This window comes from Myxocyprinus asiaticus, chromosome 33 (genome assembly GCF_019703515.2).
Source record: "Myxocyprinus asiaticus isolate MX2 ecotype Aquarium Trade chromosome 33, UBuf_Myxa_2, whole genome shotgun sequence".
Taxonomy (NCBI): domain Eukaryota; kingdom Metazoa; phylum Chordata; class Actinopteri; order Cypriniformes; family Catostomidae; genus Myxocyprinus; species Myxocyprinus asiaticus.
The window spans coordinates 18,326,242-18,349,316 of record NC_059376.1 but is presented as its reverse complement, the minus strand read 5'-3'; the positions used below and the strand labels follow the sequence as shown (position 1 = coordinate 18,349,316).

At 42.8% G+C, this 23,075-nt stretch overlaps 1 protein-coding gene and 1 non-coding gene across 4 annotated transcripts in view; both read left to right on the top strand.

Moving 5' to 3' along the window:
• LOC127424125 (E1A-binding protein p400-like) overlaps positions 1-22,796 on the top strand; it is a 38,664-nt gene extending 15,868 nt beyond the window's left edge. The window contains exons 14-53 of one of the 3 annotated variants that reach the window (XM_051669040.1): positions 60-247; positions 391-565; positions 713-849; positions 1,098-1,267; positions 1,550-1,724; positions 1,993-2,129; positions 2,278-2,464; positions 2,568-2,737; positions 2,914-3,107; positions 6,566-6,775; positions 7,508-7,669; positions 7,829-7,978; positions 8,592-8,662; positions 8,740-9,035; positions 9,348-9,550; positions 10,243-10,412; positions 10,915-11,111; positions 11,289-11,400; positions 11,566-11,865; positions 11,980-12,054; positions 13,172-13,306; positions 13,388-13,432; positions 13,560-13,710; positions 13,831-14,066; positions 14,145-14,318; positions 14,421-14,471; positions 14,558-14,694; positions 14,850-14,906; positions 16,036-16,114; positions 16,235-16,420; positions 16,624-16,669; positions 16,783-16,883; positions 17,156-17,348; positions 17,759-17,895; positions 18,334-18,546; positions 18,815-18,992; positions 19,086-19,228; positions 20,154-20,306; positions 20,376-20,429; positions 20,944-22,796. In XM_051669040.1, coding sequence (XP_051525000.1) covers positions 60-247; positions 391-565; positions 713-849; positions 1,098-1,267; positions 1,550-1,724; positions 1,993-2,129; positions 2,278-2,464; positions 2,568-2,737; positions 2,914-3,107; positions 6,566-6,775; positions 7,508-7,669; positions 7,829-7,978; positions 8,592-8,662; positions 8,740-9,035; positions 9,348-9,550; positions 10,243-10,412; positions 10,915-11,111; positions 11,289-11,400; positions 11,566-11,865; positions 11,980-12,054; positions 13,172-13,306; positions 13,388-13,432; positions 13,560-13,710; positions 13,831-14,066; positions 14,145-14,318; positions 14,421-14,471; positions 14,558-14,694; positions 14,850-14,906; positions 16,036-16,114; positions 16,235-16,420; positions 16,624-16,669; positions 16,783-16,883; positions 17,156-17,348; positions 17,759-17,895; positions 18,334-18,546; positions 18,815-18,992; positions 19,086-19,228; positions 20,154-20,306; positions 20,376-20,429; positions 20,944-21,276 — 6,281 coding nt within the window. In that variant the 3' untranslated portion in view covers positions 21,277-22,796. The remainder of the gene's footprint in view (positions 1-59; positions 248-390; positions 566-712; positions 850-1,097; positions 1,268-1,549; positions 1,725-1,992; positions 2,130-2,277; positions 2,465-2,567; positions 2,738-2,913; positions 3,108-6,565; positions 6,776-7,507; positions 7,670-7,828; positions 7,979-8,591; positions 8,663-8,739; positions 9,036-9,347; positions 9,551-10,242; positions 10,413-10,914; positions 11,112-11,288; positions 11,401-11,565; positions 11,866-11,979; positions 12,055-13,171; positions 13,307-13,387; positions 13,433-13,559; positions 13,711-13,830; positions 14,067-14,144; positions 14,319-14,420; positions 14,472-14,557; positions 14,695-14,849; positions 14,907-16,035; positions 16,115-16,234; positions 16,421-16,623; positions 16,670-16,782; positions 16,884-17,155; positions 17,349-17,758; positions 17,896-18,333; positions 18,547-18,814; positions 18,993-19,085; positions 19,229-20,153; positions 20,307-20,375; positions 20,430-20,943) is intronic. The other 2 variants (XM_051669039.1, XM_051669042.1) reach the window with 2 other exon arrangements.
• On the top strand, positions 10,490-10,624 carry LOC127424777 (small nucleolar RNA SNORA49). The gene has a single exon (XR_007894524.1). It is a non-coding gene; the product is annotated as a small nucleolar RNA SNORA49 (small nucleolar RNA).
• Positions 22,797-23,075: the final 279 nt, after the last annotated feature.

Sequence of the window (23,075 nt, the reverse complement as noted above, 5' to 3'; positions counted from 1 at the left end):
GCAGTGATTTGATGTCGCAATGAACGTTTTGTTTATTCTCTCTGCTTTTTTCTATTTAGACATGGATTCTCCATTGGACAGTCCACATGAAGCAGTGTTGATAGACTCTTTGCTGAGTATGGATCAGTACCGTGGCGCTGAGCGGACGACTTCTGGCGCTGATGGGAAGCCCACAAAGGATATCGCTGAAGTTGCTGCAGCAACAGACCTCATTCTGCCTAAAGGCAGTGCCAGGACTACTCTAACTGTGAGTCCAGACAGACTTCCTGTGTAATTATCTTAGAGACAGTTTTAAAAAGACTAAAGCTTAAATCAAAAATCAATTTAATTGTATGTAGGCACACTGTCTCTAATTGTCCTATCACTCTGCTGTTCTCTCTATACTCTCAGAGTCGTTCCCCTCCCTCTCTGCTGCATGGCTCTCTGAGAGAGTACCAGCAGGTCGGGGTGGAGTGGCTGGCAAGCCTCCACCACAGAAACCTCAACGGCATCCTGGCAGACGAAACCGGCCTTGGCAAAACCATACAGACTGTGGCTTACTTTGCTCACTTGGCCTGCAACCAGGGTACCACCACCAAGCACTTAACTTTATAGAAACAAGATGTTTAATAAATTAAACATCCGAAATAATTTTTGGTTGTCTTCTCAAGCCTTTATTGTAACATTAAGAATAAAATGGGACATCTGACCTGGTGTCATGTGGGTGTCGCAGGTATCTGGGGGCCACACCTGGTGGTTGTGAGGACCTGTAAGCTGCTAAACTGGGAGATGGAGTTCAAACGCTGGTGTCCTGGGCTGAAGATACTCCTGTACCTTGGAAACCAAAGGCAGCGCAGATATAAGAGATCGGTATGAACCACAGCAAGCTAGCCCATTACGGTGTCTCTCATACTACCATTTGTGTATGCCACTTGCTGTAATAACTGCCCTTTTGTCGGAGCTGTGCTTAGCAGTTAGCTCACAGATGTTTTCAAATCAGACTTGTAGGTCATTGACATTTTTTACCATAGAGCCTCATGGAAAAGTCTGAATTTCACGAGTGGGTACCTATTTGTTCTGTTGTCTGTAATCACTTTCCCCCACATACCTGTCTGCAGAGGTGGTGTGAGCCCAACAGCTTCCACGTGTGTGTGACATCATACAAGCTCCTGCTGAAAGATCAAGCTCACTTCCTGAGGAGACACTGGAGGCACCTGGTCCTGGATGAGGTGCAGCTCATCAAGAACATGACTGAGAAACACTGGGAGACCATCTTCAACATAAAGAGGTTAGGAGACATCTCAATACACACTGAACAGTTTTCAGTTTGGTCCCTATTGAGATCCTGTTTTCTAGATTTCAGTATTCAAGAGATCATTCTCTTATCTCAATCACTTTGATTGGTGTAGATTCTTCACGTAGATTTATGCTTTTCCTGTAGTACATTTTATACCTTACAAAAAGTTAAGTTGCTTGTTTAAAAATGCATTGTATGAATAAAATGTATTTCTAATTAAATGAGTATTGTATTTTATGTGTTTTTATGGTATTACTTCTGACATTTCAACAGTCATCAGAGGATTCTCTTAATCAACACGCCTCTGCAGAACACTCTGAAAGAGCTATGGACCATGATTCATTTTCTCCTGCCTGGAATCACTCACCCATACCTCAACTTCCCTGTCAAACCTGGCACCGATCAGAACCAGGACTACTGCCACAAACTGGTCATCAGACTGCATAGGGTAAATCCTGGCAAACACACATACACAATTATGCAACTTAAAGGCATAATAAGAAACGTCGACAGACACCAACCTGGGATTAAGGTGCTTTGGTCAAGGGCACCATTATGGTAATTCATAAAACGTCTGTTGCTGGGTTAGAACCTGCAACCTTTTGGTTACCAGTCCATTTCTTTAACCATGACTATATGACTATTTTTATAGCAATCTAAAAACCATTACTCTCTCCTCCACCCCCCCCCCCCCCACCCCCCTTTCACCATTGTAGATGATTCAACCCTTCATTCTGCGCCGTTCCAAGAGGGACGTAGAGAAGCAACTGCCTAAGAAGTATGAACACATCTTGAAGTGCCGTTTTTCCAAGAGACAAAAGACCATGTATGAGGACATCCTCATTCAACCCAGGTTAGCACCACCGCATAAAAATGCTTTCAGACAAAAACGCATCATGTCTAGCTTGTCTTGACATTACATGTGACACACACTCTAGTGTCATCCGTTCAGCCTTCCAGTTTGTGTTTTGAGTGGCTGTCTTTTCTCTTTTGCACTCTAGTGCACAGGAGGCCCTAAAGACAGGACATTTTGTGAGGGTCCTGGAGGTTCTTATGCAGCTACAGAAGATCTGCAACCATCCAGACCTGATCCAGGCCAGAGAAACACACAACTCTTATGTATGTCAGCCACTGCAGTATAACACCCCATCCTTGGTGCTCACTGTGCTGCAGCAAGACCAGTGGAAGGTGAGGAAGAGAAGTAATAGAGAAATTGTTTTTGGGACATGGATTATGGAAGTGAAAGCTGGTAGTTTTGTGTGACTAAGATACACATGTTTCTCTTCTCCAGACTGTAGATATGTCCCTTTTTGACCTGATCAGCAACGAGGGTAAATGGACACGTCACGAGGCCGAGGAAGTTCTGCCCAAACTTAAGATGACCAAGCAGCTCATCGAGGAGATCTACAGTGCACCCGACCCTCCACCCAGGCCTAAACCCTGCAAGATCAAACCTATGAGGTGTGAAAGTCCTGTTCTATTATCAAGAACATTACATCAAAATCCATACAGTTCCACCAGCTATAAACGCGTAACCCCAGGCACACCGGTACAGATCTGACCAACGTCATGTTCCATTATATCTTTTGTGGAATATTAATGCAGTGAAGTTGACTTTTGGATAATTGTTGTTTCAGGTTGTTCCTGCCTGTGCAGTATGGAACCAAACCAGAGGGGCGCCTGGTCCCCATGACCAGCAGCACCACTCAAGCCCTGTGTGCCACTGCTGTTACTACTGCCCCCACCACCACTACCGCCCCTGCTACTGTTGCCCCAAGTGCACAGCCCAAGGGCAAATCACCCCTTACCACCACCACCACTTCCACACAGGGTAAGAGCGGTCATATACAAACACTAGATTAAAAAAAACACCATGTATTTTGCTGTTGATCAAGACACTGTTCACTTCCTTTGTGCAAGCGAACGCACTTTCTGTCCAAATGCACATGTGCACACTTTATCCAGGTGCTGTGCGACAAGCAATTATTTTATCCACACTGAAAATGGAAATACTGCATTATACAGCACAATTTGAGCCAAGCAGTTTATATTGATGTTTAATATACAGCTACTGTATGTGGAGTGGAATTTTGGACCAGTAAGATTTCAGTGTTGCTGAGGCTACCCAGCATGACCACTGAAATAGACACCAAGCTATTGACAAAATATTCTGTTGCTTTTCGCTGCTGATCAAGATCAAAACTAAGATTTACATGGAAAAGAGAACTGTAATTGCTTGTAACTTAATAGCATCAAGTCTGGTTAGAACACTGCTAAAGGGATAGTTCACCCAGAAATGAAAATTCTCTCATCATTTACTCACTCTCATGCCATATCAGATGTGTATGATTTTCCAGAAAAAGATGGCACCGCAGATGGCTGCTTCGGTGTGGAGCTCTCTAGCGTTTTTGTTATTTTTGTTTGTTTGTCATGTTTTTTTGTCACTCTTTCCTGATCAGTTTCACTAGGGATGAACTGCTGAATATTCGGCAGAGCATACCTGATAATGTTTTGATGGTGTTTGATTATTCAGACCTTTTATTAGACATCTTAGTTGGAGGCGCAGCGGTGCTCTACAAGCGATCCAAAAGACGCACGTGAGGGAAGCGAGTTGGTGCACTTGTGAAGCTTTTTCAACATAGCTTTAGGACTCTGCTGCAAAGTATACATCTGGAGAATTTCCGCTCCCTCGCTAACAAAACTGCTTCTTCTCACTCAAACAAATAAGGACTTTTCTAACTCCACTGCTCAGTGTTTCACTGAAATTTGGTTAAGTGAAGCAATACCGGACAGCGCGTTACATCTGCCAGGGCTTTCAGCTGTTCAGAGAGGATCACATCGCGGAGTTATCGGGGAAAATGAGAGGCGGTGGAACATGCTTTTACATCAACGAAAGTTGGTGTACAGATGTAACAGCGTTGAAGAAGATGTGCTGTCCTAATTTAGAGACACTCTTCATCAACTGTAAGCCTTTCTAATTGCTGTGGGAGTTTTCCTCGTTTATTCTGGTGAATGTTTATATCCTGCCACAAGCATGCGTGAACACATCGTTGCAACAGCTGGCTGATCACATCACAAACACAGAGCAACAACACCCGGACTCTCTTATCATTATTCTGGGAGATTTTAATAAAGCTAACCTGACCCATGAACTGCCAAAATACAAACAACACATCACATGCCCCACCAGAGAAAGAAATATATTGGACCACTGAAAAGGATGCATATCGCTCTGTCCCACGTGCAGTTTTAGGACTCTCTGATCACTGTCTGGTTCATCATCTCCCAACCTACTAGCAGAAACTAAAATCAGCTAAGCCTGAAGTAAGGACTGTAAAGAGATGGACCAATGAAGCAGAGCTGGATCTACAAGCCTGCTTTGACTGCACCCCCCCTCACCATCCTGAACAGCACTGTGGTAGCAGTGGAGTCAATCAGATTCCTGGGCTCTACCATCTCTCAGGGCCTGAAGTGGGACACCCACATAGACTCCATTGTGAAGAAGAGGTTGTACTTCCTTTGCCAGCCGAGGAAGTTCAACCTGCCACAGGAGCTGCTGACACAGTTCTGCTTGGCCGTCATTGAGTCTGTCCTGTGTACATCTATAACTGTCTGGTTTGGTTCAGCCACCAAATCAGACAGAAGGAAATTACAACGGATAGCCAGGACTGCTGAGAGGATTATTGGTGCCCCCCTGCCCACCCTCCAAGACCTGTACATCTTCAGAGTGAGGAAACGTGCAGGTAGAATCACTCTGGACCCCACAAACCATGCCCACTCCCTCTTTGAACTGTTGCCCTCTGGCCGGTGCTACAGAGCACTGAGCACCAGGGCATCCAGGCACAAGAACAGTTTTTACCCTCAGGCCATTTTCCTCATGAACAATTAAACTGCCTTAGAACTCCCCCATAGTGCAATAATGTAAATACATATCTCATGTACAAATGTAAATTCACATATTTAATTCAATAACAGTACATACCCCTACCTTGCACATACATGACCACTTGCACATGTACATACGCCATTCTGTTATGTCCTATTATTTGTATGTCTATTTATACTCTTACCTTGTTGTATATTCTGTCTCACTGTAATGTTCTGTGTGCACTTGTTTCTCCTATCACCAAAAAAAATCCTTGTGTACATGAGAACACTTGGCAATAAAGCTCATTCTGATTCTTTCTTCTGTAGAACACAAATAAAGATTTTTAGAAAAATATCTCAGCTCTGTAGGTGCAAGTGAATGGTGGCCAGAACTTTGAAGGTCCAAAAACCATATAAAGGCAGCGTAAACGTTATCCATAAGACTCCAATGGTAAAATCCATGTCTTCTGAAGAAATATGATAGCTGTGGGTGAGAACAAATCAAGTTTAAATCCCTTTTTTTTTATTTATTTATTTTTACTATAAATATCCACTTTCACATGATTCTTTTTTTGTTTTTGGCAATTCACATTCATGCATATCGTCTCCTACTGGGCAGGGATTAGAATTTATAGTAAAAAAGGACTTGAATATTGATCTGTTTCTCACCCACACCAATCACATTGCTTAAGAAGACATGAATTTAAACGTGATGTAGTATGGATTACTTTAATGCTGCCTTCATGTGCTTTTTTTAACTTAAAATTTCTGTCCACCATTCACTTGCATTGAACGGACCAACAGAGTTGAGGTATTCTTCTAAAAATCTTTGTTTGTGTTCTGCAGAAGAAAGTCATACTCATCTGGGATGGCATGAAAGCAAGTAATAATTTTTGGGTGAACTATTCCTTTAAACACAAGGCTACCTCACAACCTAAAGGTTTTTATAAAGTAATGTGATTTTTGTATATGCCATAATTTGATGCAGATGTCCTACTTTGGAAAAAGGAAAAATGTATTTTCCCTGGAAAACATGTATTCATCAGTTCTTTTGTGTAGGAAGTCTTCTGTGCAACTTACATGTTTTTAAAGCATTACTTCTGGTCGCCCCTATGCTAAGTCTTTTAAAAACCCTTTTGAAATGGCTCAGTATTGAAGTGTGTAAATCACTCATTGTTTCAGATGAATGTATAGCCCTCTTATCCCAACTAGACGAAATCCCATTTAATAACCTCTGCATGTATGTTTTTTAAATACTGTTTGATTAGCTAGCATTTCATTGACAATAATATAAAACAAAATTGATCAGGATGTTCCATGTATAGTAATAAATGGATAAATGAGATTTGTTTGTCCTTCACTCTCTTCACACTCTTCCTGATTGGTCATTCCAGACAGTTAACTCCACCTCTTCCCTCTTAGCCACATCAACCAGCAGCTCATCAGGACCACTCCTAACAGGAGCCACCCCTAACCCCCCCTCTACCCCTCTGGCTTTGGGTGTGGCAGGGGTCACCACTATAGCGCCTATGCCTGCTGTGGCTCCTCAGGCCCCTACCACCCTCCCCCTCCAGCCCAGCTTGGTATCCCAGAGGCTGGTACTCAGCTCCCAGGCCCAGGCACGGTTGCCTAGTAAGTGGCCTCCACCACCCACAGCAGACCCGTCCATCCTCTCCTCTTCTCTCTCCCTTGTACACCTGCACTTAAATGTTTACTTTATCCTCCTCATCTGCAAACAAGCATGACCCTTCAGATTTCGCTACGGACTGTATCTGCTGACCTCCAGTTCCTGCATTCCTCTTTTTGTTTTTCTGACATAAATTCTCTTTTTCTTTTTTTCTTTCAGTTTATACACTAATCCCTTTTTTTTTCTTTTTTTTTGAGACAGCCCAGCTGATGGATGATCTGAAAGCCTTCTAATATTGTTATGCCTCTCCTTCTCAGTGCAGCTTTTCTTCTTCAGATCCAGTTATTTTAATTAATTTCATCTGTCTTTCTGAGGGTGTAAAGAGCGTCAAGCATGTGAGCACTGCTCCCCACATCACTAGTTTCTGTGCACCTTATTCGCATGTAAATATTGTTACATGGACACTGTTTAAACGGCAGGCAAATTCTTTCCACTTTTTCCTGCTCTGCTAAATAAATCAGTGTGCATCTCTGTTTTTGTTGCAGGTGTTAGATTTTTTTTTTTATGTTTTAAAAATAAGTTTTGAGTTCCTGTTTAATCCACCCTGGTTGCGCATGCCCCTTTCTGTGCCCACCCTGAAACGTACAAAAAAAAAATGTATCTCTCAAAGACACATTGTCAGCCAATTGTCATTCAGCATAATTTTTTCCTCTCTGTGTGTCAATCTCCTGCTGAAGGTGGAGATGTAGTAAAGGTTGCCCAATTGGTTGGGCAGGGCCGCATCGCCCAGCCCGAAACCCCAGTCACCCTGCAATACCAGGGCAACAAGTTCACTCTATCCCCGAGCCAACTTCGCCAGCTCACCGCCGGCCATCCCCTGCAGCTCCAAGGTACACTCGGTAATGTCCAGCCCATATTCATTCTCTTCCTCACCTCTCTGTCCCTTTTCACTTCCATAGCCAGTCACTTGTGTAATTTGTTATGTTTGGTTTGCATGTGTTTAGTAAATCCTATTCCCTCCTATCCTGGTCACCCATTTGTGTGTGTGTCTTCATCAGGCAACATTCTGCAGATTGTGTCGGCCCCTGGACAGCCTCTCCTCAGGGCACAGGGACCGCCTATGGTGATGTCCACAGTGCCTCAGGCTGTGCCTGTCCAAAACTCCACAGGACCTCATCCTCCCACTGCCACCTCCACCCAACTGCAAGGTGAGGCACTGCTCAGTCCAGAAGCTGATTGTTCTTCTCATTAGTGATTCACTGAAATGTTTTTTTCAATGACTGATAACTATGATACAATGCCAATATTTTGAGACTTGTGTCTCTGCAGAACAAAATAGGCTTTTTCCAATCAGTGGGCGTTTTCAAACCAGGATGGGAGTCTTTCAGCCGCATTACACGATTTATCTACTATATTGAGAGAGTTCAGAAATGCCCATCCTGGTTTGTAAATGCCCACTGATTACTACAATAAGATTCCCTACTTTCATTGGATAGTTCAGAAACACCCATCCTGGTTTGGAAATGCCCACTGATTACTACAATGAGATTCTCTGCTTTCATTGGATGGTTGAAAAACGCCCATCTCGATTTAAATACACCCACAGATTGAGAAACGCCCATTATTGTTCCACAGAGACCTATACTTCAATATATCCATAATACTAAAAAATGTCAGCAAATGAGATAGCATATCACTACTACTCACCCACCCTATATGTCACACAGTTATCTGTTGTTTAAGCACAAAGCATCCTTAAATTTAAATATGTGTTTATTCTACTGCTTAACTTCAACTCTTTCTGCCTGTTTTCATAAACAGCTGCAGCAACAGCTCCATCTATCACAGACGCTGATCCAAACGCCAAACCCTCAACGAATGCCACATCACAAGTGAGTCTAAAAGACAGATATTTTTAAGGAAATGAAGAGGAAAGAATCTTAACTCAAATTTGTCTGTGTCTTATTAGGAGTCAAGTGAGGAGAGAAACCGGCAGCTAAAGGATCGCCTGGGTCGTTTGTTTCATGCGAATGTGCATCGGTCCTCACGCTCTGTGCTCTATGGCTCTGACCTGGTCAAAGCCTGCTCCGTTTACAAGGAACGTCCTCCGCCGTCCTTTCCGGCTCCCCAGCACTCCCGCTGGAGTTGGGTGGGCAGAGACAGCTGCCTGAGGGCTCAGCAGACTTGCGTGTCCACAGTTGCACCACTCCGCTCAGCAATCCTCTTCAACAGTGAGCAGGAGTCAGCAGGAACCCTGAGGAAGAGGTACATGCCGGTTCTATTCAACTATTCAGCAACATGTCTTTATTTGAAATAAAGACATGGTGCCATACTGCAGTAAAACTCACACAAATCTCGCAACAATAGTGTGCGGGCTTCATGCATATACATTTTGTATTTTTAAAAGGAAACACTTCTTTGCAGCTCCTTATTTTGCTTGCCATAAACCGTTTAGTAAGCTAAAAATAAAAAAATCCCTATAATCATTGATCATACTAATGTTCTTCAAATAAAATGATCAAGTATTTAGTATAAGAGCTTTGTGATCTAATTTGACCACTTCCTGTTATGTTGTAGGTTCACCTGTGTACTTCCTGCTGCTGTGGCCCCTCCCCCTCAGCTGTATGCAGCCAATCCTCCACCATCTTATAGCCTTGCACAAAAGGCTTTCAGGCGACAGTTGCAGGACGTGTCTGCTCCACACAATGCAGAGATCCGTAGCTTGGCCTCTCCTCCCGTAGTCAGCTTCCCTGATGCACACATGCTGGAGATGGATTCAGGTGTGTATCACAGTAGTGCCATAGCACTGTTACCTTCAGATATATTTTAATTAGTGGTGTCTGCTAAGGCAAGCATTATGATTGCTATTGCTCATACTTGAGTTTAGGTGTTTGTTTAAATCCAAAACCATAAGGTTTAAACTTGGGGGCATATCACTGCACCATTTGTGCTATGGACATATATGATGCCTCAAATACCTTGTTGAGGAGAAGAGTGCTTTTAATTTTGTAGGCACTCAGACCTATGATTAAACAGGAAATACACTGTGTCTAGGCACCAGAATGTCATAGAGACTTGAGGGTGGGTAAATCTAAAAACCACCATAGCATTGCGGTAGCGAGTTTTGCATTGGAAAGCACCACTCACCCAAAGGTTTTACAAATACAAATAAAGAGATGTATTTGGATGTACCGTGAAACCTGCGGATTAAGGATTATATGCCCACAAAATCCCAATGGCCATATATTTTTTTGAGTTTTGCCAATAGCCACCTTGAAGTAAAACTTGATTATTTTGAGATAGAAATACACTTATATGGTCAAGATTTTGTATCAGGGGCAAATGTCTTGCTCAGCAGAAATAGAACTGGATTGTGATGCCTCTGTATTTTCAAGACACCATAACCCCATTCAGATGCTGTTATGATTTATGGGGCTTTAATGTGGTGCAATACTGCTGTTTCTTTGTGTAGGGAAACTGGAGGCGCTCTCCATCCTGCTACAGAAGCTGAGAGCCGAGAACAGGCGCGTGCTGATCTTCACTCAGATGACCAGCATGCTGGACTTACTAGAGGGCTTCTTAGACAACCGTCACCTCACTTATGTACGGCTGGACGAGAGCCTGTCACTGGAGGAGAGACAGGTAAAAGGCATACTCTGTGTTGCTCAGTCCTCTGGTTCTGCTTGCTTTGTCCTCTGGTTCTGCTTGCTTTGTTTTGTATTCCCCTGGCCAACTCCTGGTCCTGCTGAAGCTATGTGGGTTTCTGGGTTGTAATGAAAGGGGGTAGATGATTTAGCTCTCTTCCCTCCCTGTTGGATTCAGTTCCATACAGGGCCTTAAAAGATGCTTACATTATAGACTCCTTCATATGCATGCCAAACTCTCAAGACCACTCATATCCACTTAAAGAATTATTTAAATGTAAATCTGCCATTTGCCCTTTGTTCTGATCTTGGACATCTTTTTTGTTCTTTTTTTTTTTTTTTGCTTAATTATGTCTTCATTTTCTGTTTCTCTTGCTCTGGTCTTTGTCCAGTAGTTGTCATGTAAGCCTAGCTGAAATGAACAACTTATGAACAGTTATTCGTTGATTCTGCATCTGATGCTAAACTCATCCTGGTCCCCTTGTCCCACCCCCTCTCAGGAGCAGGTCAAGAGGTTTAACCGTAACAGACAGGTATTCTGCACCATCCTGACCAATCGCTGCTGCTCAGCTGTGGGTCACGTGTTTGATGCAGACACCATGGTGTTCTACGACACAGACTTGAACCCTAGCATGGACATGCGCACACAGGAGTGGTGTGACAAGATCGGCCGCTCCAAAGACATACACATATACAGGTCAGCAAACACACAGTCCCATTGACGCTCATAACATGATGACGGACAAATTCTGATCTGTTAGTGAGTTTCAAAGACAAAATATTAACAGCGTTTGTTGAATCGGCATTAGACATGGTGGTGTTACTTGTTTTGCTGTGTTTTGTTTTTGCTTTTATTAATGCTATTCTTTGTCAGGTTGGAGAGTGGGAACTCCATTGAGGAGAAGCTCTTGAAGAATGGCACTAAGGACCTTATACGAGAAGTGGCTGCTCAGGGCATGGACTACACTCTGGCCTTTTTAACCCAGGTAACCACATACAGCCACCTCCTTTTATGTAGACGTGCTTTTGCAACTACACAGTTACATGATTTCACAATCGTCCTTGATATCACTCAAAAACCACAGCTTTTGGCCCCAGACCCACAATTATATTCATAGTTTTAGACTCAAATCTGTGTCTGTGATTCACAGCGTACCATTCAGGATCTGTTTGAGGTGGAGGCCGGCTCTGGAGAGAAGGTGGAGGAGTTTGTGGTTCTCCATCAGGAGCCCTCTCCATCAGAGTCCATCCCCCCTCATGTGGCCAGACCCTACATCCAAGCCCTCAACAGCATCCGACTGGAGACCCAGCAGGAGGAGGTGGAGACGGAGATGGAGAGAGAAGAGAAAGGCAGTGAAGAGGTGGAGGGAGGAGATGACAAAATGGAGGTAGAGGAAGGGGTAAGAGGCGAGGTGTCACAGTTAGAGGAGCTGGCAGCAGTCATGGATCAGGTGAGAATGCGCAAATATGAGTGTGTCAGCTCAACTTAAGGAAGTATAATATGTGGCATGTAATGTAAGGCCTGTTGTGTTGAATATGTATTGATTGACGTCTGTGTTGTCCAGCTGACTCCTATTGAGAGATACGCCCTACACTATCTGGAGTACCTACACATCAGTGAGGATGAACAGGTGGTGAAGGTATGAAACAGGTTTTATGACTTTTTATGGTCAGTGTCAGAAATGTACTTTTCGCAAAGGAGCCACAATTGCCTCCTGGATTTAACGTTTTTTTATGAGGGCAATTTTTTTCTAAACATATGTGTCTTTTATTCAAATAAAATTTTATGTAATAATGTACACTCACTGAGCACTTTATTAGGAACACTATGGCCCTAATAAAGTGCCCAACCTGGTCTTCTGCTGTTGTAGTCCATCCGCCTCAAGGTTCAACATGTTATGCATTCTGAGATGCTATTCTGCTCACTACAATTGTACAGAGGAGTTATCGGAGCCTTTCTGTCAGCTCGAACCAGTCTGGCCATTTTCCGTTTACCTCTCTCATCAACAAGGCGTTTCCTTCCGCAGAACTGCCACTCACTGGATGTTTTTTGTTTTTGGCACCATTCTGAGTAAACTCTGGAGACTGTTGTGCTTGAAAATCACAGGAGATCAGCAATACTCAAACCAGCCCGTCTGGCACCAACAATCATGCCACAGTCGAAATCACTAAGATCACATTTGTCCCCTTTCTGATGGTTGATGTGAATATTAACTGAAGCTCCTGACCTGTATCTGCATGATTTAATGCATTGCACTGCTGCCACACGATTGGCTGATTAGATAATCGCATACGTAAGTAGGTGTACAGGTGTACCTAATAAATTGCTCGGTGCAGTGGCGTGACTTGGATCTTATGGGCCCCAGTGCAAAGAACCTTTCGGGTCCCCTCCTAGGGGGACCTATTATTTTTCATCGCCTGTCTGGCCCCTTTTCATCCCGGGCCCTAGGGCGGCTGCCCACCCTGCCCTCCCTGTAGTTATGCCACTGGCTTGGTGAGTGTATATTGTTACTCCTTAGAGTTGAATTTTAAGAACTATATCAGATGCAATAAAACAAAAATAAAAAACAAACTTTTTTTTTTTTTTTTTTTTGGCCCCCAAATTTTGAACTTCAGGGTCAATTTTATTAATAAATATCATTTTTCCCCCGAACCCCCCCCCCCATCATTTCTGACCCTGATGATGGTAGAAATGCATTGATCATACTATCAGTGCTTTGGACAGATAGTTTATTTAGGTGTTTGTGTGAATTCTAGGAGCGTATTGAGGCGACTAAGAGAGGCTGGGAGCTGCGGCAGCAGCAGAGACTGAAGTTGGAGAAAGAGGAGCAGATGATGCTGGAGGATGAGGAGGATCTGTTCACTTACACCAGAGAGGATGCATACAACATGGTACAATACCCTGCTTAAATGTGTTTTTCATTTGAAGGCGATAGTACTGTAGATCTGACATTGTCCCCATACTTTCTGCAGGAGTATGTGTTTGAGAATGAGCATGGACAGACAGAGATTATGCCGGTAAGTTTTATGCAGTGCTCTCTCAAAGTGAATAAAACAGTGGGAGTATTTTCAACTCATACTTGTTAATCAAAATGGCTTAATTATTATTTTGTATAATTCACGTGACTGTCGTTCTTGTCTTTAGCTGTGGACTCCTCCAACCCCTCCCCAGGATGACAATGATATTTACATTGACTCTATCATGTGCCTCATGTATGACTCAGCGCCCATGCCAGAGTCCAAACTGCCCCCTGTCTATGTTCGCAAAGAGCGCAAGAGACACATGGACCCATCAGGTTGGACTGCTCATGAAACGCTGCCACAATTAGCTACATCTGAACTTTCTTGTGCTCAAACTGATGCTACTTCACATAATGTTTTTTTTATCTCTCTCACTCTTTCTTTCCCCCTCTCAGCTGGGGGGCGTAAGAAAAAGAAGGGGCATGGTGAAGCAGTGATTCCTCCACGTTCTCTCTTTGATAAGGCCAGTCTGCTCAAGGTGAGACGAGAAGGTAAAGACCAAAAGAAGAGCTTCTCTCTGAAACAACAGGCTCCTTTTGCTAAACCGCTGCCCTCACTGCTCAAACCAGCCATGGAGGCTGGACAGGACAACCCTGAGTGGCTCATCAGTGAGGACTGGGCCTTGCTACAGGTACTCAACCCATCACATGATCGCAAATGGCTGCATGTGTGTTATAGTTTGTAATTCAGTCTTTCTGTCTGTCTGTAGGCTGTGAAGCAGTTATTGGAGCTTCCTCTGAACCTGACCATCATGTCTCCGGCCCACACCCCTAACTGGGACCTGGTGAGTGACGTGGTGAACTCGTGCAGCAGGATCTACCGCTCGCCCAAACAGTGTCGCAACCGCTACGAGAATGTAATCATCCCTAGAGAAGAGGGCAAGGTGAGAGATCTACACCAATCACATTACTGTACTCTTTTGTACATTTATTTTTCGTAGGAGTTTCGACAGTGGGTGATGATAACTGTGCAATTTTTCAAACAGCTGATATATGAAGCAAACCCTAAAAAGAACAAGACCAAGAGCATTTATAAGGTAACTAGTTTCAAAACATAATGTTTTGTCTTGTACGTATTTCCTGTCTCCTATTTTTATGTGGTAACACTTCCTTTCTTGCACAGTCCAAGAATAGTCGACCTCTGCGCACTTCTCAGATCTATTCACAAGATGACAATGCCACCCAGATCCAACTGTACAACAACCGCTTTGAGCTGATGAAAATCATCGCTAGCAAGAGGAGCCCACCCATAAAACCACTGTATGTGCAAGAAAAATGCTCAACACCCAAGCACCATAAAGCAACTTGAATTTTTATAGATTGTGTCAAGATAATAACTTTGTTGTAATTTTGTGAAAGCATAAAAAGAATCAGCTTAAGTTTTTGAGTGTGTTTTGCCATTTGCTTGTGCACAGACTGGGCATGAATCCATTCCAGAAGAACCCCAAGCATGCTTCTGTGCTGGCTGAGAGGTACTGAGTCTGATATGTCATCTTGTTCATACAGACATTTAATGGTCTGCTGTTCTGAAATAATGAAGGATGCACAGAAATAAGCATATTGGACAGTGTTTGTTACAATGGTAATAATTGTTCTCAGTAGGGCTGTTGATTTAATGCGTTAATTTAGTGCGATTATATTAAAAATAACACGTTAATAAAATGAACACAATTAATCATGCCCCCTGATGTGTACATAAATTCTGTAATAAAAGAACAGATTTTCCTTCCATACGAGCAAATCAAGCTTGAAGTATTTTACGAGTCATGCTAATAGGTGGCAGCGCGCTTCAAACTTCACAAGCAGCGCAGTCACACAATGAGAACCGCTCACTTAGGAGAAAGCACAACAAAATACAGGAATCTTGAGATGTGATTTTCAAAGTTTTCTCTACTTTTAACTTGACACAGAGTCCTAAAAATGTAGCACAGCGCAGACAGAACTTATGTATGCTTATTTTGAGAACTGGACACATTGACAGACTCGGTGCAAAAGAGATTGCTGTCAACTGTAGGCTTGTTCATTGATCTGAGAATAAAACAAACAATATATTGAATTCTTCTTGTATTGTCTAAACAATGCTTTATTCATCTGTCACAATAATGCAGTTTATTTCAAACTGAATTTCAATCCGTATATATTTATTCTAGGTATATTTATAAATATTTGAATTATGCATAATTTATATGAGTTATCTTTATTTGGGGGCCCTTCTCGCAAATAATGATGAATGCAATTCCATTAATTAATCGGCATGTCATGAAATTAATTTAATTAAAATTGTAATCGACAGCCCTAATTTTCTTTGAAGCTCCAGTTAAGAATTTTACACGCTTGAAGTAAAATCGTAACAATATAATGTACGGTAGAAAAGATGGATAACTATTTAGTACTTTTCCCATGGTGTAGGCAAGTATGCTGTTTAATTTGGGAACATTCTAAAACCTTAAGATAACGATAATTAAAAAATAAAAATGCTAATATTGGTGAATACTACTAATATACAAGGAACTACTAATAAGTAATATATACTAAAAGCATATACTAATATGTGGTATCCGTTTGTTGTTAAACTGTTTCTAATTCTTCTGTGATTTACAGCGGAATAAGCTATGACAAGCCTCTGCCTCCTATCCAGGTTGCCTCTCAGAGAGCTGAGAGAATCGCTAAAGAGAAGAAGGTGAGACCTAGTTCAAGAATAACTTGGAATAATGTGACCTAATCTAGCAAGTGACCAAGGTTCCCTGTTGCTTATTGTTAAACCCTGTTCTCACCTTTCCTCTCTCTGCATCTTTCGCAGGCACTGGCCGAACAGCAGAGGGCTCAGCAAATAGCCCAGCAGCAGGCTGGAGGAGCCTCCCAGCCTCAGGGGACCGCTACCCAGCCTCAAACCCAGCCGCAGGCAACTGCAGCAGGGGCACAGGCAACTGGAGTCCCCCAGCCCAACCAACCTGGAGCAGCTGCAGTCCCCAACACAGCTGTACTGGTTAGACTTCTAACACTTTATCTAACGAGACCTGATGGTTTAGTCTGTCCATTGACAAACTAATGATTAATACAACTTTTTCTTATATTACTGTTATATCGAAGCCATTTCTATAAGCATAACAGGTTTGTTAAGAAGGCATACGTCAGTGTCACTGAGGTATAATATGTTGATGGAGTAAATTGGTTTTGTTGTCTCTCAAGGCTGGAGCTATCAAGACCGCTGCAGTGGGAACAAGCATCCAGCCAGGTAGGTTTATAGCATGCAACCTAAATGAATCAAAACTTCATTGTATTTGCTTCAGAAGTGAGTGCAGTTGAACTGGATGAGGCTGTGCTGATGGCTCTCTGTTTAAACTTCAGCAACGGCTACAGTGAGCGGAAATGTGATCGTGAACACTGTGGCTGGAGTTCCTCCTGGTCAGTTCCAAACAAACAAGCGTCTGGCCTCTCCAGTCATTCCTGTGAGTCCCGTCCATCCTAATACAATAACTGCACATGTAATGATCATAAGAATACAGTCTTTAACCCAGACGTTTGAGGAGATGTTATCAGGGATGTGTTTAAATACATATAAACATTTGGGGAATGATGTTTATAAGGTGTTTAGTGATGCGCAATAAATATATACATATAATGTTTTTGTTAATGTAGGAATTTATCCTCTAGGTAGTATTAAAATTGCTTGTTTTTGAGCGTAATTGCTACCTGTGTCTAATAATGGGTTACTCTCCAGGTGGCAGGAACGGCCACAGCTCAAGTGGTTCACACCCAGCAGAGAGCAGTTCCTGCCACAGCTGCTCCAGCAGAGGTCGTCACCATAGCGACTGGTCAGGGTGTGAGGGCCGTTACACCGGTGACCGCATCGGCCGTCGTGTCCACCAATCTGACTCCTGGTCAGTCCCAAACACGCACGCTGATGGCTCCAGGTAGAACAAGTGCCATCCTTAGAGAAGCGATATGTGTTTTGTTTGGGGCTCCATTGACGACATCTATTTAGAGAGTCACGCTCCCACATTTTCATAATTCATTCAAAAATGTTAATGAGAAGTCATCATTCACTCACTCGCATTTTATTCCAGGTCATTTTGACTTTCTCTGTTCTGTGGAACACAAAAGATGTTAGTCACTTTTTTTTCTCCATACAATAAAAGTGAATTGTGACTTAGGCTCACATTCTGTCTAACACCTCCTTTTGTTTTCCATGGAAGAAAGTAAGTCATACTGGTCATACAACATGAGAGTGAGTGAATGATTACTGAATTTACATTTTTGGCTAAATTATCCCTTTAAATAGCTTGACTGTCTGCTTTCTCATGTTGTTTTTTTCCATTCCTAGCTGCAGGTATGCAGTTGCCTCAGGGTAAACCGATCACACAAGCCCAATTCCAACTGCTCAGACAGCAACAGCAGCAACAACAACAACAGCAACAGGCAGCTTCTCCGCAGATCAAAGCAGTTGGAAAGCCACAGCAGGTACACACACACATTCCAAGTTGGTGTGTTTAGCTTGTTTTTGCTGACATAGTCTCCTTTTTGGTTTGCTTGACATGGTGTAGGAAGTCTAGATGCAATTCCAGTATCGCCCAGTGTTTAGTGCACTGTAAGCAGGGATTAATCACCACAGCCCCCCGCTGCTGTAGGAAACTCTGTGCACATGTATTCCGTTATGTGTCATCCAATTGAATCACATTTTTCTTTCCTTAAAAAAGGAACTGAATGCCGTAATGTGTTAACTATAAAAATAAATTAACATTAATTTTAAATTATTCAGATTGAATTATTGAGAGGCCTGTTTTTATTTGATCTGTCAGCTGATATCATACCAAAGCCAAATTTCTGATGTCACTTTCCAATGTCACGCATTATTTTACACTTTCAAAATCTTTATTTTTTCTCTTTCTCTGTCTTCAGGAGTTGTTGAAGAAGCAGAAGCTGCAGATGGCACAGCAGCAGGTTGCAGCAGCAGTAGCTGCAGCTCAGGGCCAGCAGGCTGCATCTAGCCAGCAGCAGGTGCAGGCCGCTCCAGCAACTCAGGCCAGCCCTCAACTAGCTGCTGTCACTGCACCAAGAGCAGGAGCTGTACTCACTGGAGCTACTGTCACCAACTTACAGGTGGCCAGACTGGTGGGCACACTCTCTTGAACATAACTCAAATATCATTTTTATTTATTGTATGATGTGTTTTAAAACAGATATTTCCGACTATATTTAATGTGGCAAGTTGCTACATTGGCAATCGCAAACAGCAGTTGAACTAAATTTGTATGCAGAAGAATTGTTTATTAAAATAATGTAGCTGTCTATAATTGCGCCATAGAACACCTCTTACCTGTGATGAAATCACTGTAATGCATGAAGAAAAGAAGCTTTTCATCTATTTCTCTTTTTTTAGACACGTGTCCCAGCCCCAGGAGCCATCCAAGCTCAGCCAGGTCAAACCGCCCAAGTGACTCTGACCAAACCCCCTCCTGTAGTCTCAGTCCCTGCCGTGGTCTCCTCCACCGGGGTCACAACCCTTCCTGTCACTGTGGCGGGCATCAGCGTCGCCATCGGACAGACACAGAAAGCAGGTACAGGCTCTCTCTTAAGTTAAGCAGAACTCAATGTCATAACACCTGCTAATGGGCTTTTGTAGACTAAAGTCTGTGTGTATGTGTGCACAGGTGGTCAAGTGGTGACCCACCCTTTCCAGGTGCAGCAGGTTCAGCAGCTGTTGCACAGACACAAGCAGCAGGCGGCTGCGCAGGCAGCTGCAGTCCAGAAGGCAGCACAGCCACAGCAAACGCAAGCTGCTGTGCAGCAGAAGGTACAAAATAATCGGTCGATATCCTGATTTATTAAATTAAATGATTGTACAGTGGGTTCAAACGTCTTAGTCCACATTTTTTTTTTTTTTTTTTTTTAATTTGGAATGCCCAATTTCCAATGCGTTCTAAGTCCTCGTGGTGGCGTAGTGACTCGCCTCAATCCGGGTGGCGGAGGACGAATCTCAGTTGCTTCCACGTCTGAGACCGTCAATCCACGCATCTTATCACGTGGCTTGTTGAGCATGTTACCGCGGAGACATAGCGCGTGTGGAGGCTTCACGCTATTCTACGCGGCATCCACGCACAACTCACCACGTGCCCCACCAAGAGCGAACCACATTATAGTGACCACGGGGAGGTTACCCCATGTGACTCTACCCTCCCTAGCAACCGGGCCAATTTAGTTGCTTAGGAGACCTGGCTGGAGTCACTCAGCACGCCCTGGATTCATACTCGCGACTCCAGGGGTGGTAGTCGGCATCAATACTCGCTGAGCTACCCAGGCGCCCCCAGTTTTGATCCACATTGAGAATCTACTGTAGACTTCAAATTCTAAAAGTCTTAGGATTTAAACAAAATTCAACCAAAGAAACATTAGAAACAATGGGTTACTGTTAAAATAAGCAAATTTGTGAAATTTATCATCAGATTTCCTTCCTTCCATTGAAGCACCCAAGATGCATTTTAGAACATTCTCAAATCATGCTGGAATAACATGATGGATCCTCAGGTTTTGCAGAAACTTGTGGAGTGCATGCTGACATTAAAGAAAAAGGGGGACATGCCAAATAAAATATTTTTTCAGATAATTTTACTAGTGGACTAAGATTTTTGAACCCCACTTACTTGGTGAACATCCTTTATGAATTCAAAGCATGCCATCGTGAAAGTTTCTGTATAGTCCTTTTATCTCTTGCGGTTTAGCTGGGCACGCAGCAGGCCGCTCAGACCACGGCTCAACAGCAGCAGAAAGTGACGTATGCAACCACCACTCAGCTGCAGCCAGGCATTAAGACACAGTTCTTCACCACCTCTATCGCACAGTCTCAGAAACCTGCAGCCGCACAGCAGATTCAGGTAAGCATCCACTCTTTTACAACCACAACCTCAGCCTGGCTTTATAGTGATTTTCCCTTCTGCTCGTAGGTTGCTAAGCTTCCTCAAATAGTACAGCAGCAGATAGTGTCCTCACCTCAGCAGGTAAGGGTTTGCTTGAGTGCTTGGTGCATGTTGTGAGTCATTTGTTTGAAATAGTTTTGAAGTCAACATGAAATCAAATTTCACCCCATTTACTTTTTTAATACACATTCTGGTCTAATTGTTAATGATTCATTCATAACATAGCATGTTATTATAAAGAAAGGAATGTTTGTCCTTGTAATCTTTCATCAAAATGTAATAACTTTTGGCAGACATCATCATACACCATTTTCAAACCTTTCCCTCAAACCAGCTGTCATATAGAGACTACTTTTTTTACTATCCGGTCAAATCCCAATAGATAATATCAAGTCTTGCCTTACATTTTCTCATTGAAACAGATCTGTCACATTACAGATCTAAAATTGGTTTTGAACACTGTATCACGTTGACTTCAACAATTTACTAGGTGTGTTGTGTGCTTAAAAGTTATTTACCTAAACGATATCACAGGTTCTGCAGTGTTATCACAACACCTGATTCAGACATTGAATTCCTTTTGTGATGTGTGTAGATCCAGCCTCAGACGGTGGCCCTGACCCAGGCAGCACCTGCGGCAGGTTCGGCTCAGGTGCAGGTCATTCCCGCGGGCACCGCCACAGCCGCCCAGGTTGTCCAGCAGAAACTCCTCCAACAGCAGGTCGTCACAGCAGCCGCATCCTCCCCTCAAATCCAGACCCCACCCCCCCACAGCCCCGCCCAGCAGCAGAGCGCTGCGGCTCCCCCTACTGCTGAGTCTCCAGTGCAGCAGGCCTCCACCCCTCAGCCCCAGCAGGGCAAAGGAAACACCCGCACTGGGGCCGCCATGCGCTCTAAAACTCCCGCCAAACCCAGCAGTGGCAGCTAGAGAGGCTTTAGGAGTCAGATGTACCTGGGCACAAAATAGGGCCAGACTAATGGTGGCGCTTTATTATAGAGGAACTCACCTTAGACTTTCTGGCTGGAGGGAAAGCTTCTTTTTACAATGCAACATTTGACGTAACACTCATAAGCTAATAACATCTCACACTGAGGAAATATCACTCTGCCATCGGCCCTCATTCTACGGCCAATCGGTTTCTTTCACAATATCTGGACTCATTTGTTTTTTTGTTCTTTTTCAATGGCTTATGAAGCTGAGGCCCTTCCCTCATAGAAAGTGTGTACTGTCGAGTGTATTCTGTCCAGGAGCTGAGCATGACAGAGTGCAGACTGATGTTCAGGTAGAGACACTATCAGTATGATGGCTCAATTTGTAATGGACTCTTTACTGAGCTGTAAATTGTTCGCTGTTGTTTTTCTACCATACATTGTACTTTGTTTATACAGTTGTCAAAATGTCATCACACTCTTAAGGTCATGGATGAAGTGCATTTGGATCGTGACACCCATCGACTTTCTGCAACACTTCATTTGGCATGCCGGGACTTTTCATGTTTCTGGCAGATCATCTCAACGTTATTCATAATGTTCAATCAGTCATATTGTATGTGTCCCCTACTGTGCTTTCAAATTTTTTAAATAGGTGTGGTACTATTGTCCCTTTGTTGTTTGTGTAAGTAAATGTCCCTTTGAAGCATTTAATGATTATCATGGTAATGGATATTGAGGCTCCATGAAGTGAAGACGTCTTTAATGGATGGCAAACTGCAGTTAGTTTGACACTAACTGAAAGTGAAAGACAGTGATTGTGTCACTCATCACAAATGCACCCAGACTACAAATTGTATCAGTCTATATAATAATTGAATGTATACATTAGCTTGTATCATGTGCAGAGCAAAAGGTCAACATCCTTCCCAAAAATAAAAAAAGATATTATGGTGTGCCTAAAATGATTACCACCATACATTTGAAGTTTGACTGCATAACACATGCAAATTGTCTTGTGATTTTGTAGTTGTACGTTTAATGTTTGTGTTAAGTGATACAACACTCTATGATGTTATTTAATATGTCTACAAATTGATAGAAAAATAATCCTACACCATAGCCATTTTGTACCATTCATGGTAGCGGCAGACATGGAAAGTATTGACCTCCCAAAACCAATTTGGAAGAAATGTAATTTCTGAAAACACATCTGTGAAATGTTCTTTTTCCTTTGTTTTTCTTATGCATAGTTGTGAACAATATCACCATTATTCAGGAACTTAGCTTGTTTATGTTGGCTACATTTAGTCGATGTGTCAGATACACTGCTGATGTACTGAAATAGCTATGATGTCTAGGCTTTTGTTCATAAATATGTCTTTTTGTATTGATGTTGATGGGTCAGGAACAATGTAAATAACTCGGGAGGGGGGAACAACAGCATTTGTATTTGTAAAGTAGTTGTGTATTCATTGAATTTTTTTCAGCCTAATTGTATAAAGTGTTATGTTTTTACACGTGTGGCTTATGTGGTTTCTTAACCAAACTGGATTTGTTTGGCTGAATGTTTAAATTGCCCAGGTTTAGTAAGGGTTTTTTAACAGCTGGTCTCAGATTACATTATGCCAGCTTTCTGCTTAGGATCCATATGCACTTCTGTATGCTTGTGTGCAGACTTTCTGAGAGCAGTATATGTGTCAGCACACTGGCTAACAGGGATTTGAACATTGCATTACATTTCAATATGAAAATACAAATACACATTCCAGCAGTCGGGCATTTTTCATTTGAAGC